The sequence below is a fragment of the Monodon monoceros genome, unplaced genomic scaffold (assembly GCF_005190385.1).
Source record: "Monodon monoceros isolate NGI ecotype Baffin Bay Population unplaced genomic scaffold, NGI_Narwhal_1 Super_Scaffold_11, whole genome shotgun sequence".
NCBI lineage: Eukaryota > Metazoa > Chordata > Mammalia > Artiodactyla > Monodontidae > Monodon > Monodon monoceros.
This window is the reverse complement of record NW_021703767.1, coordinates 49,032,694-49,047,566: the sequence shown is the minus strand read 5'-3', so window position 1 is coordinate 49,047,566 and position 14,873 is coordinate 49,032,694. Positions and strand designations below refer to the sequence as shown.

Below are 14,873 nucleotides of genomic sequence, written 5' to 3'. Positions count from 1 at the left end.
TCTGATGGCAATAAATAAATAAATAACCTGGTTTCAAGACTTAGTGTAAAGCTATAGTAATCAATATAGTGTAGTACTGATATAAACAAATAAATAATGGAACAGAATAGAATCTAGTTATATTTTAAAAACAAAAAAACAAACTCATGGAAAAGGAGATCAGATTTGCAGTTACCAGAGGTGGGAGGTCAGGGGAGGGGGTGTTGGATAAAGATGGTCTAGTTATAACATAAATAAGTACCAGGGATGTAATGTGAACACTGCTGTATGTTATGTACGAAAGTGGTTAAAGGAGTAAATCCTGAGTTCTCATCACAAGGAAAAAATTTTTTCTTTAAGTTTGTATCTATACGGATGTTCACCAAACTTATTGTGACAATCATTTCACGATAAATGTAAGTCAAATTCTTATGCTGTATACCTTAAACTTATACAGTGTTATATGTCAATTATATTTCAATAAAACTGGGAAAAAATTTTTTCCAGACAAACAAAAGGTGTGTGAGTTCATCCCCACGAGATCTGCCTTACCAGAAATAGTAAAGGGTGTTCTTCAAGCAGAAGCAAAAGGATGCTGACATCGTAAGAACATGAATGTGTAAAACTCACTGGTAATGCTATAGTCAAAATAAGATTCTCTAATATTTCAATGTTGTTGTGTAATTTACTTACAACTGTAGTTTAAAAGTTAAAAAGGAGGGAATTCCCTGGTGGTCCAGTGTTTAGGACTCAGCACATTCACTGCCATGGCCTGGGTTCAATCCCTGGTCAAGGAAATAAGATCCCACAAGTTGAGTGGTACAGCCAAAAAAAAAAAAAAAGTTAAAAAGGAAATGTACTAAAAATGACCATAATGACAAAACAAAAAGACAATCCACTGAATGGGAGAAAATATTTGCAAATGATATGACCAATAAGGGATTAATATCCAACTCAACATCAAAAAACAAACAAACAAACCAATTAAAACATGGGCAGAAGAACTGAATAGACATTTTTCCAAAGAGGAGATGCAGATGGCCAACAGGCATATAAAAAGATGCTCAAGGTCACTAATCATCAGAGAAATAAAACCACAATGAGATTATCACCTCTCAGCTGTCAGAATGGGTATCATCAAAAAGAACACAAACAACAAATGTTGGTGAGGATATGGAGAAAAGGGAACCCTCCTACACTGTTGGTGAGAATGTAAATTGGTGCAGCCACTGTGGAAAACAGTATGGAGGTTTCTCAAAAAACTAAAAATAGAACAACCATATGACCCAGCAATTCCACTCCTGGGTATATATCTGAAAAAAACAAAAACACTAATTCGAAAAGATACATGCACCCCGATGTTCATAGCAGCATTATTTACAATTGCAAAGATATAGAAGCAACCTAAGTGTCCATCAACAGATAAGCGGATAAAGAAGTTTATATATACATACACACACACACACACACACACACACACACACACACACATACACTGGAATACTTAGCCATAAAAAATGAAATTTTGCCATTTACAGCAACATGGATGGACTTGGAGGGCATTATGTTAAGTGAAATAAGTCAGACAAAGAAAGATATATACTGTATGATATCGCTTATATATGGAATCTAAAAAATACAACAAACTAAGTGAATATAACAAAAAAGAAGCAGATTCACAGAGAACAAACTAGTGGCTCCCAGTGGGGAGAGGGAAGGTGGGAGGGGCAATATGGGGTAGGGGATTAAGAGGTACAAACTATTAGGTATAAAATAAGCCACAGGATACTGTACAACATGGGGAATATAGCGATATAGACTATATAGATATAGTTATATATAATAACTATAAATGAAGTATAACCTTTAAAAATTGTGAATCACTATATTGTACACCTGCAACTTATATAATATTGTATATCAACTATACGTCAATAAAAAATTAAGTAAATTTTAAAAATAAATAAATGAAAAAGAATGCATTACTAAAAATGATAATGGTAACTTAATCCAGAAGAAAATTCAGAATATTTAAATTCTCATGGTTAGAGAAAATTAAAAATTTAAACTTATATGCATATATTGTTACAGATAAGCATGATATGATGATCAACAAAATATTTTCAAACACAAAATATATTATTCAAGGATAAATATCTTTGGGAGTATAGTGGAATAGAAATATGAGTTAATAAAAAAGGAACAATGGAAATTTTCTAATTCTTATGGAAGAGTGTACTAATGTATTTTAAATGGATTATGGTAGTTATAAAATTATAGCATTTGATTTCTCATGAGACATTTAGAAAAAGTTGTAATAATTTCATTTTTAAATGTCAATTCTTACCATGTGCCAGAAATTAAATGCTTTATAACAAAGAAAAAATACAAAAACTGTAACTACCAAAATTTCTTATTGGATATACAATGTTAAAAATGTATCATCAATAACCTAAATGTGAGGTTACCTAAAAGTATACTAAAAGTATAAAGTTTCTATATGCTATCAAAATGGTTATCAGCTTATAACAGAATGTTAAAAATATAAGACACTTTATGTAAGCTTCATAGTAATCACACACAAAAGAAAACCTGTAGTAAACACAAAAAAGATTACAATAAAGGAGTTAAAGCACACCACTACAAAAAAAGTCATCAAATCACAAAGGAAGATAGAAAGACAAAGCAAGGAAAAAAGAATCTACAAAACAGTTAGAAAACAATTAATAAAATGGCAATAATAAGTCCTTACCTATCAATAATTACTTTAAATATAAATGGTTTAATTCTCTAATCAAAAGACAGAGAATGGGGCTTCCCTGGCGGTCCAGTGTTAAGACTCCACGCTTCCACTGCAGGGGGCACAGGTTCAATCTCTGGTCGGGCAAGTTCCACATGCCGTGAGGTGTGGCCAAAAAAAAAAGACCAAGAATGGCTGAATGGATTAAAAAACAAGATTCAATGACATGCTGCCTACAAGAGACTCACTTTAGTTTTGAGGACACACACAGTGTGAAGGAATGGAAAAAGATATTTCAAGCAAATGGTAACCAAAAGAAAGCACAAGTAGCAATACTTAAGACAAAATAGACTTTAAGATAAAAATGGTCAAAAGAGAAAAAGAAGGTCATTATATGATGATAAAGGGGTCAATTCCTCACCAAGACATAACTATAATTAATATTTATGCATCTAACTTCGTGGTACCTAAATATATAAAGCAAATACAAACAAAACTAAAAAAAGAAATAAAGAATAGTACAATGATAGTTGGAAATTTTAATACTCTACTCTGAACAATGGATAAATCATGCATGGAAAGAATCAATAAGGAAACAGCAGATTTGAACAACACTATAGACCAAATAGATCTAACAGACATAGAGAACATTCCATCCAACAGTGGCAGAACACACGTTCCTCTCAAGTGCACGTGGAACATTTTCTAGGATAGATCGTATGTTAGGTCACAAAACAATTCTCAACAAAAAATAAGATAGAAATTATATCAAGTATTTTTTCCAACCACAGTAAAATGAAACTAGAAATCAAGCACAGGAGTAAAGCCGGAAAATTCACAAATATATAGAAATTAAACAACACACTCCTGAAAAGGTACATTAAAAAATATCTTGAGACAAATGAAAATGAAAAGGCAAAATACCAAAACTTATTACAACTGATACCACACATATACAAAGGATCATAGAGACTAAAATGAACAATTATACACCAACAAATTAGACAACCTAGAAGAAATGGAGAAATTCCTAGAAACATAAAATCTAGCAGGAGTGAATTAAGAAGACATCTGAGAAGACCAAAAATGAGTAAGGAGATTGAATCAGTAATCAAAAACCTCCCAACAAAGAAAAGTCTAGGACCAGATGGTTTCACTGGTGAATTCTATCAAACATTTAAATAATTAATTCCAATCCTTCTCAAACTCTTCCAAAAAGTTGAAGAAGAGAAGACACTCCTAAGCTCACTTTATGAAGCCAGCTTTGTGCTGATACCAAATCCAGATAAGAATACAAGCAAAGAAAACTACAGGCCAATATCCCTAATGAATATAGGTGAAAATTTCCTCAACAAAATACCAGCAAACTGAATTCAAAAGTACAATAAGAGGATCATACACCATGCAAGGATGATCTTTCAACAAACACAAATATATATAATTTATATATAATAGATATTTATTTATATATTATATAAATATTACATAAATATAATTATATACTATATAACATACAAATATATAATATGTATGTATATATACCTGACATTATTATTATATATTATAAAATAATTATATGTATTATATAATGTATAATATATAATTACATGATATATGCAAATATATAATTTATATATACTATATAATTTAAAATACAAATATAAGAGATTTCCCTGGTGGTCCAGTGGTTAAGACTCTGCACTTCCACTGCAGGGGGCATGGGTTTGACCACTGGTCGGGGAACTAAGATCCTGCATGCTGCACACTGCGGCCAAAAAAATAAAAATAGAATAGAATAGAATAAAATAAAAATATGATACTTCACATTTATATATACAGTTGACCCTTGAACAACACGGGTTTAGACTGCATACGTCCATCCACTTATACACAGGATTTTTACAATAAATACATACTACAGTATTACGCAATCCTCAGTTAGTTGAACCCTCCGAGGTGGAACTGTGGATACAAAGGGCTGACTGTAAAGTTATACCAGGATTTTTGCCTTTGCAGGGGGTTGGCACCTCTAACTCCTGTGTTGTTCAAGTGTCAACTATATATAATAATTATATATTACATATGATATACATAATAATTATATATAAATATATACAAATATATATAATTTATATATAATTTAAAATATAAATGTGATACATCACATTAACAGAATGATAGACAAAAATCAGATGATCATTTAAGCAGAAAAAGCAGTTGACAAAATCAACATCTATTCATGACAAAAAACTCTCAACTGAGTATAAAAGGAATATACCTCAGGACTTCCCTGGTGGGGCAGTGGTTAAGAATCTGCCTGCCAATGCAAGGGACTCGGGCTTGAGCTCTGGTCCTGGAAGATCCCACATGCCACAGAGCAACTAAGCCCATGCGCCACAACTACTGAGCCTGCGCTCTAGAGCCCGTGAGCCAAAACTACTGAGCCCACGTGCTGCAACTACTGAAGGCTGCATGCCTAGAGTCTGTGCTCCACAAGAGAAGCCACCGTGATGAGAAGCCCACGCACTGCAACGAAGATTAGCCCACGCTCACCGCAACTGAAGAAAGCCCACGTGCAGCAAGGAAGACCCAATGCAGCCAAAAATTAAATAAATTAATAAATTTATTTTTTAAAAAAGGAACATACCTCAACATAATAAATGCTACGTATGACAAGCCCACATCCAACATCATACTCAATAGTGAAAAGCTCAAAGCTTTTCCTCTAACATCAGGAATAAGGGTGCCGACTCTCACCACTCCTATTCAACATAATACTGAAGTCCTAGCCAATGCAATCATGCAAGAAAAAGGAAATAAAAAGTATCCAAATCAGGAAAAAGTAAAACAGTCTGTTTGCAGATGACATTATCCTATACAAAAAAAAAACCCTAAAGATGCTACCAAAAAGCCATTAGAACTAATCAATGAATACAAGTGAAAAGTTGCAGGATACAAAATCAACATACAAAAATCAGCTGCATTTCTATACACTAATAACATACTCTCTGAAAAAGAAAAAAACAATCCCATCACAATAGCATCAAAAACAATACAGTGGGGCTCCCCTGGTGGCGCAGTGGTTGGGAGTCTGCCTGCCGATGCAGGGGACACGGGTTTGTGCCCCGGTCCGGGAGGATCCTGCATGCCATGGAGCAGCTGGGCCCGTGAGCCATGGCCGGAGCCTGTGCTCTGCAACGGGAGAGGCCACAACAGTGAGAGGCCTGCGTACCGCAAAAAAAAAAAAAAAAAAAAAATACGATGGTGTTGTTAGTTTTTGCTGTAAAGCAAAGTGAATCAACTACACACATACATACACTTTGGAATAAATTTAACCAAGGAGGTGAACTTCTTTACAATGGAAACTGTAAGGACTTCCCTGGTGGCACAGTGGTTAAGAATCTGCCTGCCAATGCAGGGGACACAGGTTCAAGCCCTGGTCTGGGAAGATCCCACATGCCGTGGAGCAACTAAGCCTGTGTGCCACAACTACTGAGCCTGCACTCTAGAGCCTGTGAGCCACAACTACTAAGCCCACATGCCACAACTACTGAAGCCTATGTGCCTAGAGCCTGTGCTCCACAACAAGAGAAGCCACCATAATGAGAAGCCTATGCACCGCAACGAAGAGTAGCTTCCACTCGCCGCAACTAGAGAAAGCCCATGTGCAGCAACAAAGACCCAATGCAGCCAGAAATTTAAAAAATTTAAAAAAAAAAGAAACTGTAAGACATTGATGAAAGAACTTGAGGAAGACACAAATAAATGGAAAGATATCCTGTGTTCATAGATTAGAAGGTTAATATTGTTAAACATCTAAATTACCCAGAGCCATCTATAGATTGCAATCCCTAACGAGATTCCAATGGCATCATTTTACAGAAGTAGAAAAAACAATCCTAAAAGTCATATGGAACGACAAAAGAACCCAAAAAGCCAAAACTGAGAAAAAAGAACAAAGTAGGAGGCATCACACTTCCTGATTACAAAGCGATAGTAATCAAAACAGTATGGCACTGGCATAAAAACAGACACATAGACCAATGGAACAGAATTGAGAGCCCAGAAATAAACCTTTGCATATACAGTCAACTGATATTTGACAAGAGCCAAGAATACTCAATAGGGAAAGGATAGTCTCTTCAATAAATGATGTTGGGAAAACTGGATATCCATATGCCAAAGAATGAAACCAGACCCCTATCTTATGCCACTCACAAAAATTAACTCAAAATGAAATTTAAACATAAGACATGATACCATAAAACTCTTTTGACAATTGCTAAGAGAATAGATCTTAGAAGTTCTCAACACATACACACACACACAAAATTGTAACTGTGAGGTAATGGATATGTTAGCTAACCTTATTGTGATAAACATTGTACACCTTAAACTTACACAATGTTGTATGTCAAGTATTTCTCAATAAAACTAGAAGAAAAATTTTAATAAAGTTGGGAAAAAACTCAAAAACAAATCATAGCAAATACATACAATGGAATACGACTCAACAATAAAAAAGAATAAACTATCAGGTGAATCGCTAAATAATTATGCTGAGTAAAAGAAACCAAAGCAGAAGGAAGGGTTATGAAATGATTTATCTTTCAGGGGTGATAAATATGTTCATTTTCTTGACTGTTGTGATGGTGTTATGGGCATGTGTCAAATGTATCAGTGTCCACTTTAAATATATGCAGTTCATTTTATGTCAATTATATTTCAATAAAGAATTTTTTTAATTTTAAGGTATATATATCATCTTTTATTTCCTGCTCTAATCAATTTTTAACTAAACAACTGCATTATTGTGCTTAGGATGCATAATAAAATTCCACTGACTGAGTGACTTAAACAACATAAATTTGTTTTCTCATATTTCTGGAGGCTGGAGTCCAAGATCAAGGTACCAGCACGTTTGGTGTCTGATGAGACCTCTCTTCCTGGCTTGCAGATGGCTGCCTTCTTGCTGTGTCCTCCAATGCCCTTTCTTCTGGGCATGATGCCCAGACAATTTCTTGTGCCTCTTCCTCTTCTTACAGGGATACCAGTCCTATTGGATTACGGCCCCATCCTTATGACCTCATTTAACCTTAATTACCTCCTTAAAGTCCTTACCTCCAAATGCAATCACTTTGGGGGTTAGGGCTTCAACATAGGAATTTGGGGCAGGGGGATACAATTCAGTCCATAACACCAACCAACTACAGTCCTAACTGTGTCAAATGAGAAGGCTTCTGCTATATTTACTCCCTCCCTCCCTAACACTTTCAGCACCCACTGTTTCAACAGCAACTGGCAGTGTCACCTATGCTCTTTGAGGGATATCTGCTCTTCTCCACCCAGAGAATTCCAGTAAGCATCCTGGAAATAATGAAATTTATACCAAACTAAATTAGCATTCCTTTCATACGGCTAGGATTGTTTTATGGTAAATTCACTTATATAACAATACTCTGGACCTTCCTTAGAATTTGTATCTAGCTGTCCAGTGGTTATGACTCCACGCTTCCAATGCAAGGGGCACGGGTTCAATCCCTGGTCAGGGAACTAAGATCCCGCATGCCACGCAGTACAGCCAAAAAAAAAAAAAAAAAAAAAAAATTTCTATCTGCAATATGTTCTGAATTTTATTTAATTACCCAATAATTACAAGCACAATGAATAACAACCATTACTACTAATCACTACAATAAACAGAAGAGTCACTCAAACAAATGTACAAACTTTTTATTTAGAATTAGAGACTCAATCACAAATTAAATAAGTATAATATAAATTAAGCCTTCATAAAACAATCCACAACCACTTTAAATCATCTACTATTTCTACAATAAAATTAAAGAGAAATCTAAAAATAGTGAAAAATCAAATTATTTTTAAACTCATACTGTCAACATTAAAATTATTACAAAACATTCAAAGAAATTTAATTAGAAAATGAACAAAGCCACTATAGAGTGATTCCTGCTACCCACTAAAATGAACTAAGGAATTAAATTATAGTATGATTTTTACTCATACACAAATTAAAAGCACTTCATTTTTAAAAGACAGTTAATTATCTGTTTCTCTCCAAGGCTGTGAGGACTACTCTGTTTACTTGACTTTTAAATTTAATATGGCACAATAGGTTTGATCAATGAAAACAGTATCACTAAAAATGTTTAGAATGTTCCTTACAGACCTTTTCTGCTTTATTTCATAAATGAGGGGGTCATATATTTAAAAGTTAAAATATTATAATACTATAACAAATATTCCTCAATAAGGTATGTGGCAAAATAAAAATATATATTAAACAATTACTTTTCATTTACAAGTGGGAAATTGATCAGACTTATTTTATATTTTCCCTTTTTATGTCTTAACTGTCCAGAAGAAAAAATTTTTTTATATTTTATGTTATTGTTATAAATCCAACTCTAAGAATTGATGCCCAAAAAACGACCAAGGGAGATAGTATGATATCTTCAGTCCATGTTGTTTCTGAAAATACTTATTAAAAGTGGAACTAGACCTGTCTTAAGTAGATAACAGAAAAATACACTATTATGGTGTTTGTATATTTAAAATAATCTAAAACAAAATAAAAGAAAAATCCACACTCAAGAATGACACCCACATTATTCAAGAATAAAGTATTCTGCATATATACTAACAACTGTGTGGCTAAATATTTTCCTAAAAACATGCATATTATAAGGCCTTTTATAATTGAATTTATAAAAACCAAACTGTATTGTTTATATATCAACTGTCATGACTGAAGCTTTCTGCACACCAGGAGAGTTAAAACTTTAAATCTGTTATTCTGTAAAACTGAAGATGAAATATAATCAAACTAGCTTTTCACTAGAAAATTTTATATATCTCAGCAATCTGTTATACTTCTTGTCATCAAAAAATAGACTCCAAGATGCAGTTATTCTTTCAAAATGTTAGTTTCTACTGCGTTACTCTTTAAGAACCATTTTAATCAAATCACATTTCTTGGAGAAAATTCACTTAGGGTTCTGAATGAATCAGTTGTTTTCTACAAGCAACTCTGCCTTGAGTGGTAGAGTTCTAGCTCTCTTAGAAGTATTTTTTCTCTTTCAAAGAGAATGAAAAATATGTACAGACTTTCTTACTGACTTACTAAATGTAAAGAATAATAGAAAGTATATAATAAAATTTTGGAATACAATAACGTTTAAGTTTCCACAGTTTTTTTTCTATAAACTAGCTAAACCTCAGAAAAGTCATCTAAGTTCTCTGTGCTTTAGTTTCATCTTTAAAACAAAGAGATTAGAATAGACAATCCCTAAGGTTCCTTACAATTCTCACATGGTATGATTCTGTGCTTCTGAAGGAATATTTAATTGATATATTGAATGTCCGTAAATCAAGAGAACTGAACTAAAATAGCACAGCTGAACTAAACCTCTCCTATTAGAAAAACACAAAGACTGTGTTAAAGCTCAACTTCTCAAACCTTACTAGGCCCATTCCCTCTTCAGCCAGACCAATGAATAGCCCAGAGTTAAGACCAAATATCTTAGTTAAATAAATTATTTTAATTACAGTGTGCCAGCCAGGTCTAGGCTGGGGTATAGTTTACATTATTTTCATCCTATTTACATTCAAGATAATCTGTACAGTTAAGGTTGGGGAGCTACTTAATATTCTTGCACTTCAAAACCAGTGAAGTTAAATACAGCAGAGTATTAGTCATTATCATATTCTGTCAATTTCAAAATAAAAGTATGCTGAATACCATTTATGGGCTAGAAAAACAACACAAAGGTAAAAAAGAAAATCTTGCTGACAAATGCTGATGTTCAAATGAATTCAGTTGTGTTTTGCCATTTCTCAAAAAAAGAGAAGAGGGAGGAGATGTCAGGAGAAACCTACTTAGGTAATACTGAACCACAACATTTCAGAAGCTTTTATGAGAAATTAATGTACCATGAAGCAGCACTTTGGTACTAGTGCAGTGCAAGTTGGTTTTCCTTTGTCTAACTATGGGCAGCAAATGAGGCACTTAACTGTAAAATAGAAAAATAGGGTAGATTTAAGAAGAAAATTCAAAATCATTCATAAAAGGTAATTAGCATTATTCAAAAAGTTAAAAATTCTACTTTTATTTAACATGCATTCAATGTTATACATGCTTTGCTAGGGAAAATCCTTTGAATGTAAGACTGCTATTTTGTTTATGAGACAGAAAATATTTCCTTTGCAAGAGATTCTGGATTTCTGAGAATGAAATCCAAGTCTTCTCAACCTGAGTGCTACATATTTATAAACCGAGAAAAATGCATCTTACCCATACTGGAGAAATGTTTCTAACCATCAACAAAGTATAACATGTGATCCCTGACTTTATTCTTGGAAGGACCAGCTTTTATTTTATATAACTTCAAAGAAGGGGACCTAGTGACTGTAACTGAATAATGAATACATATTTAGCACCTAAATTTAGAGAACAGTTAAGTATTGCCATAGTTTTAAATCACTGTACATCCATAGATTGGGGGGAAGTCAGATATGTGTTGTTCAATGATATCAGAACATTCTCAAAGATTAAAACATCAAGCTTCCAAAAATTATCCTTGATTTGCGAATGCATCTATCTATAACATTCAAACACAATATTATCATTTCTTCCTGGAGTTACATATATTCTTTTAATAAGTAAAGAAATAAATGAGGTTTATTTTTTCTTTACCACCATTAAACTGTCTTCTGAATGTGGCACTTTTTCAGAGATTTAGATAGAAAATAGTCCTTAAAAAAAAGTCTTTCATATTCTACCATTGGTATTATTTTAAATGTTCTTTTCTATGAGGCAGAGATCAAGAGTGAAGTAAATGATCATGGGCCTCTGCTGAAAAACATAAGCAAATATAAAGCAGGAACAAAGAAAACGAACATTAATTTCTGGGAATATATTGGCACATTAAGTGCTTATCTATGGGGAAAAAAAATCACTAAATGAAAAGATAATAAATGTTTGCTGTGACGTTATTCCAAGTGAATGGAGCCTATACCTAAGAGAAATAGTCTTGTGTTGCCTCTTTAAATAAGCTTGACTTTAATTCTGGATGGAACACTTTGCTTCATATGTTAAAACTAATACATGGCATTAACTAAAGTTTTCCATGAGACAATCTAATCATTCCCACTGAAAAATCATATAATCTTACCTCTTCTCCCTATTCTCTTACAAGAAGGCTTCCCTTGACTCATAAGGGAGGAAAAAGGCTTAAAAACACATGTTCTTACTCCAAGGAGGATGGCAAATTTCAGTAGTTCACAATCCTTACATTTGTCATTTATGTTCACTGTAACCAACTGCATTCCTCACTACATAATTAATTTCCTCACATACAGAAGAATTAAAATTCTCTTATTTATATCTTTAAGGTAAAATTTTCTATCTTCTTTAAGGTATTCTAGTTTATTTATTTATTTATTTTTTAACATCTTTATTGGGTCTAGCTTATTTTTGAAAGGAAATGAATACATAAAAACACAGGAACACTGTTGACTCAATTTAGTTGTTAATAAAGTGCATGTGGCTTTCAATATGAATATTGTTTGATACATTACAGCTTAAGTAAAAAGCTAACTAAGTCAAAATGAAGATTCAGCTTAGTACCTAAGATGTGGAAAATGTGAGACAAGAATATAAATTCCATATAAATAGTAACAAAATTGGGAGAAATATTCTTCTTTCCCAAAAAAAGCCAACTGAAAATATTCTTAAATTAAGTGGACTTCTGCTTCCCAAACAACCAGACATGCTACACAATAATACCAACGTGCAATACCTGAAATGTAGAATTACATTCTGACTGCTGCCCTTGAACTTCTGCATTTAATTCACAATTCTCTGGTGTCTGATTGATTTCATCTTGCAAAGTAGGAGATATGCCATGAGTGTCATCTACAGAAGCACTGTCAGACAAGACATCTAACTTTTCAGGGGAACGAGCTATGTGAAGCTTACTATCTCCCGTCCCTTCATCAAAATGTGTCCTCTCATCAGCATCATCTAGCTGTTGAACTGAAGTTAGGTACTGTTCAAGCAGACTATTATCCTGCTCATTGTTTGAGCTTTCCTTACTCCATTCACCATGCTCTTCACTAACATCCCCTATATCTGACTCTTTGACACATTTGACTGTGTCAATGGAATTCCCCATTATGGAACTTTCACTACCTTCTGTGGAACTTTTTTCAAAATCCAAAGAATCCTGTAAACAGTGAACTTGTTCTGTTAAGGAGGAATGAAAACCAGAGTCTGGGAATTCTGGTAAGGATTTCTCTTGAGGAGCTTCATCAGGAGCAATGAACCAATCAGAGTTTTGATCAGAAGAGGGCTCCTGACTTTGGGTGAATAATGGAGGGTTAGATGGTACCAGAGTACTTGATATGGGAGGAACATCAGGACGGCAGGAACTTAGATGCTGGTCCACCGTCTGCTGCCAAGCTTGTAGAGACCTTACCTATAAACCAAAGGATATAGTTTTACTACAAAATATAAATCATGCCTGTTTTACAACTGTCCTTTGAGCTTTCTTCCCCAACACTCATCAAGTTGGTAAATGGCAGATGGCATAACTGGAGTTAGAAACGACCTGACTCCCCTTATCCTTTCCATAGCACCCCCAGCCTAGACCTGGCTGGTACAAGTGGTTCACGTCCTTGGTAATAAAAGGTCCTTACCAGCAGAGCAGGGATGGGCCAAAGCAATTCTCTTCCTACTACTGGAAAAATAATCAGAAGCACAATAGCACATGTATAGCTGACTAAGGGGTAAATAAGGTACTCGATAAGATACACTGAAGTCTATCTAATAAGACAGACTAGAGCCTATTAATATGGGTAGATTCGCTAAAATAAAAGTCTCATTTTAGATACCCATTTGGGATAAGAGTTTTTAAAAACTAACAATATAGTATATACAACTCTAAAATACCTAAAAATACCCCGAGTTCTTGATAATATGCTTTTATACTTTTAAAGTATAATTAAAATCTCAGAATTTTACTGTAAAATCTGCAACAAGAAAGCAATATATAGAATTTTTTAGTTTCCCTTTGACCATCCTCCAAGGTAATCACTGATAGCAGGTTAATATGTAGCCTTCCAGACCTTTTACTATGTATTTTCAAATATAATATAGGTAAAATCCTATTATAACAAATTTGTTTATAAAAATACTTCCAAGGGATTATCATCAAGAAGTATTTGTTGGGATACAATAATAGTAAAACCAATGTTTTAGGGAACTGTCCCTAAAGTGTGCTACTCCAGGATTCAAACTCTTTCCCTGGAAGTCATGTGTACCTTTTAGGACATGCATATTATAGCCATCACACACTATTTCAATCACTTTTCATTCAATTAGTCTCAAAAGATAAAACAAGATAGTTACATGAAACTTCAAATAGGGCTTTTAATTTCTACTGGAAAATTATAAGAATATCCCTCAATTTAGTACTTTCCTTCAGTGTTATAGTTCTTTATCTCTCTGGTCAAAATTATGAAAATATTTTTCTTCAGACTAAATAAAATGTAACAAAATTCACTGTCCTAGTTCATAGTTAGTGGCAAGGAACACAAACCACATCCTTAACCTCGAGAAAGGGTGCTTACTTTTTACCTGTAACTACTCTATGATTATCTCAGGAAATCTAGAATTTTTCTTTGTTCACACAGTAGGTAATTCAGCAAGAGGGAGCTTACCTGGTTCCAAAGGAATCTGACAGCCTCTTCTTGTACAAATTTTTTAATACGTTCTTCATCTCTTTCTTTTCGTAATCTACAATAATTCAAAATCCATTATTGATACAAGAAAGGGTGCTTTGAATTGTACTTCTTGTTATGACGAATAAACATATACGTTGTAAAGAGATTAATATTCTAATAACAGTCCTTTCCACTTTTAGAATATCTAAGTGAAACTTTAGTTTTAAGCTATGACTCAGCATAGAAGCCAAATAAGATGTGACTGAAATCCAGATTATACTGGTTCTACAAAGGACTGCCAGTAATGAAAAATAAAATATTAAATGGCTCTTTATCTGGCCTCAATTTCCCAGCCAAACACACCAAAGGGGCAGGAGCTGCAGAAAGGATCAGGACCACAGCTTGAAAC

The 14,873-nt window shown here is 33.7% G+C and overlaps 1 protein-coding gene across 5 annotated transcripts in view; it reads right to left on the bottom strand.

Annotated features, from left to right (window-relative positions):
• Positions 1-8,511: 8,511 nt before the first annotated feature.
• Positions 8,512-14,873, bottom strand: part of CEP97 (centrosomal protein 97) — a 39,864-nt gene continuing 33,502 nt past the window's right edge. For all 5 annotated transcript variants that reach the window (XM_029214566.1, XM_029214569.1, XM_029214568.1 and 2 more), the window contains 2 exons: positions 14,462-14,537; positions 8,512-13,218 (listed from right to left, as the gene is read on the bottom strand). In XM_029214566.1, coding sequence (XP_029070399.1) covers positions 12,514-13,218; positions 14,462-14,537 — 781 coding nt within the window. In that variant the 3' untranslated portion in view covers positions 8,512-12,513. The remainder of the gene's footprint in view (positions 13,219-14,461; positions 14,538-14,873) is intronic.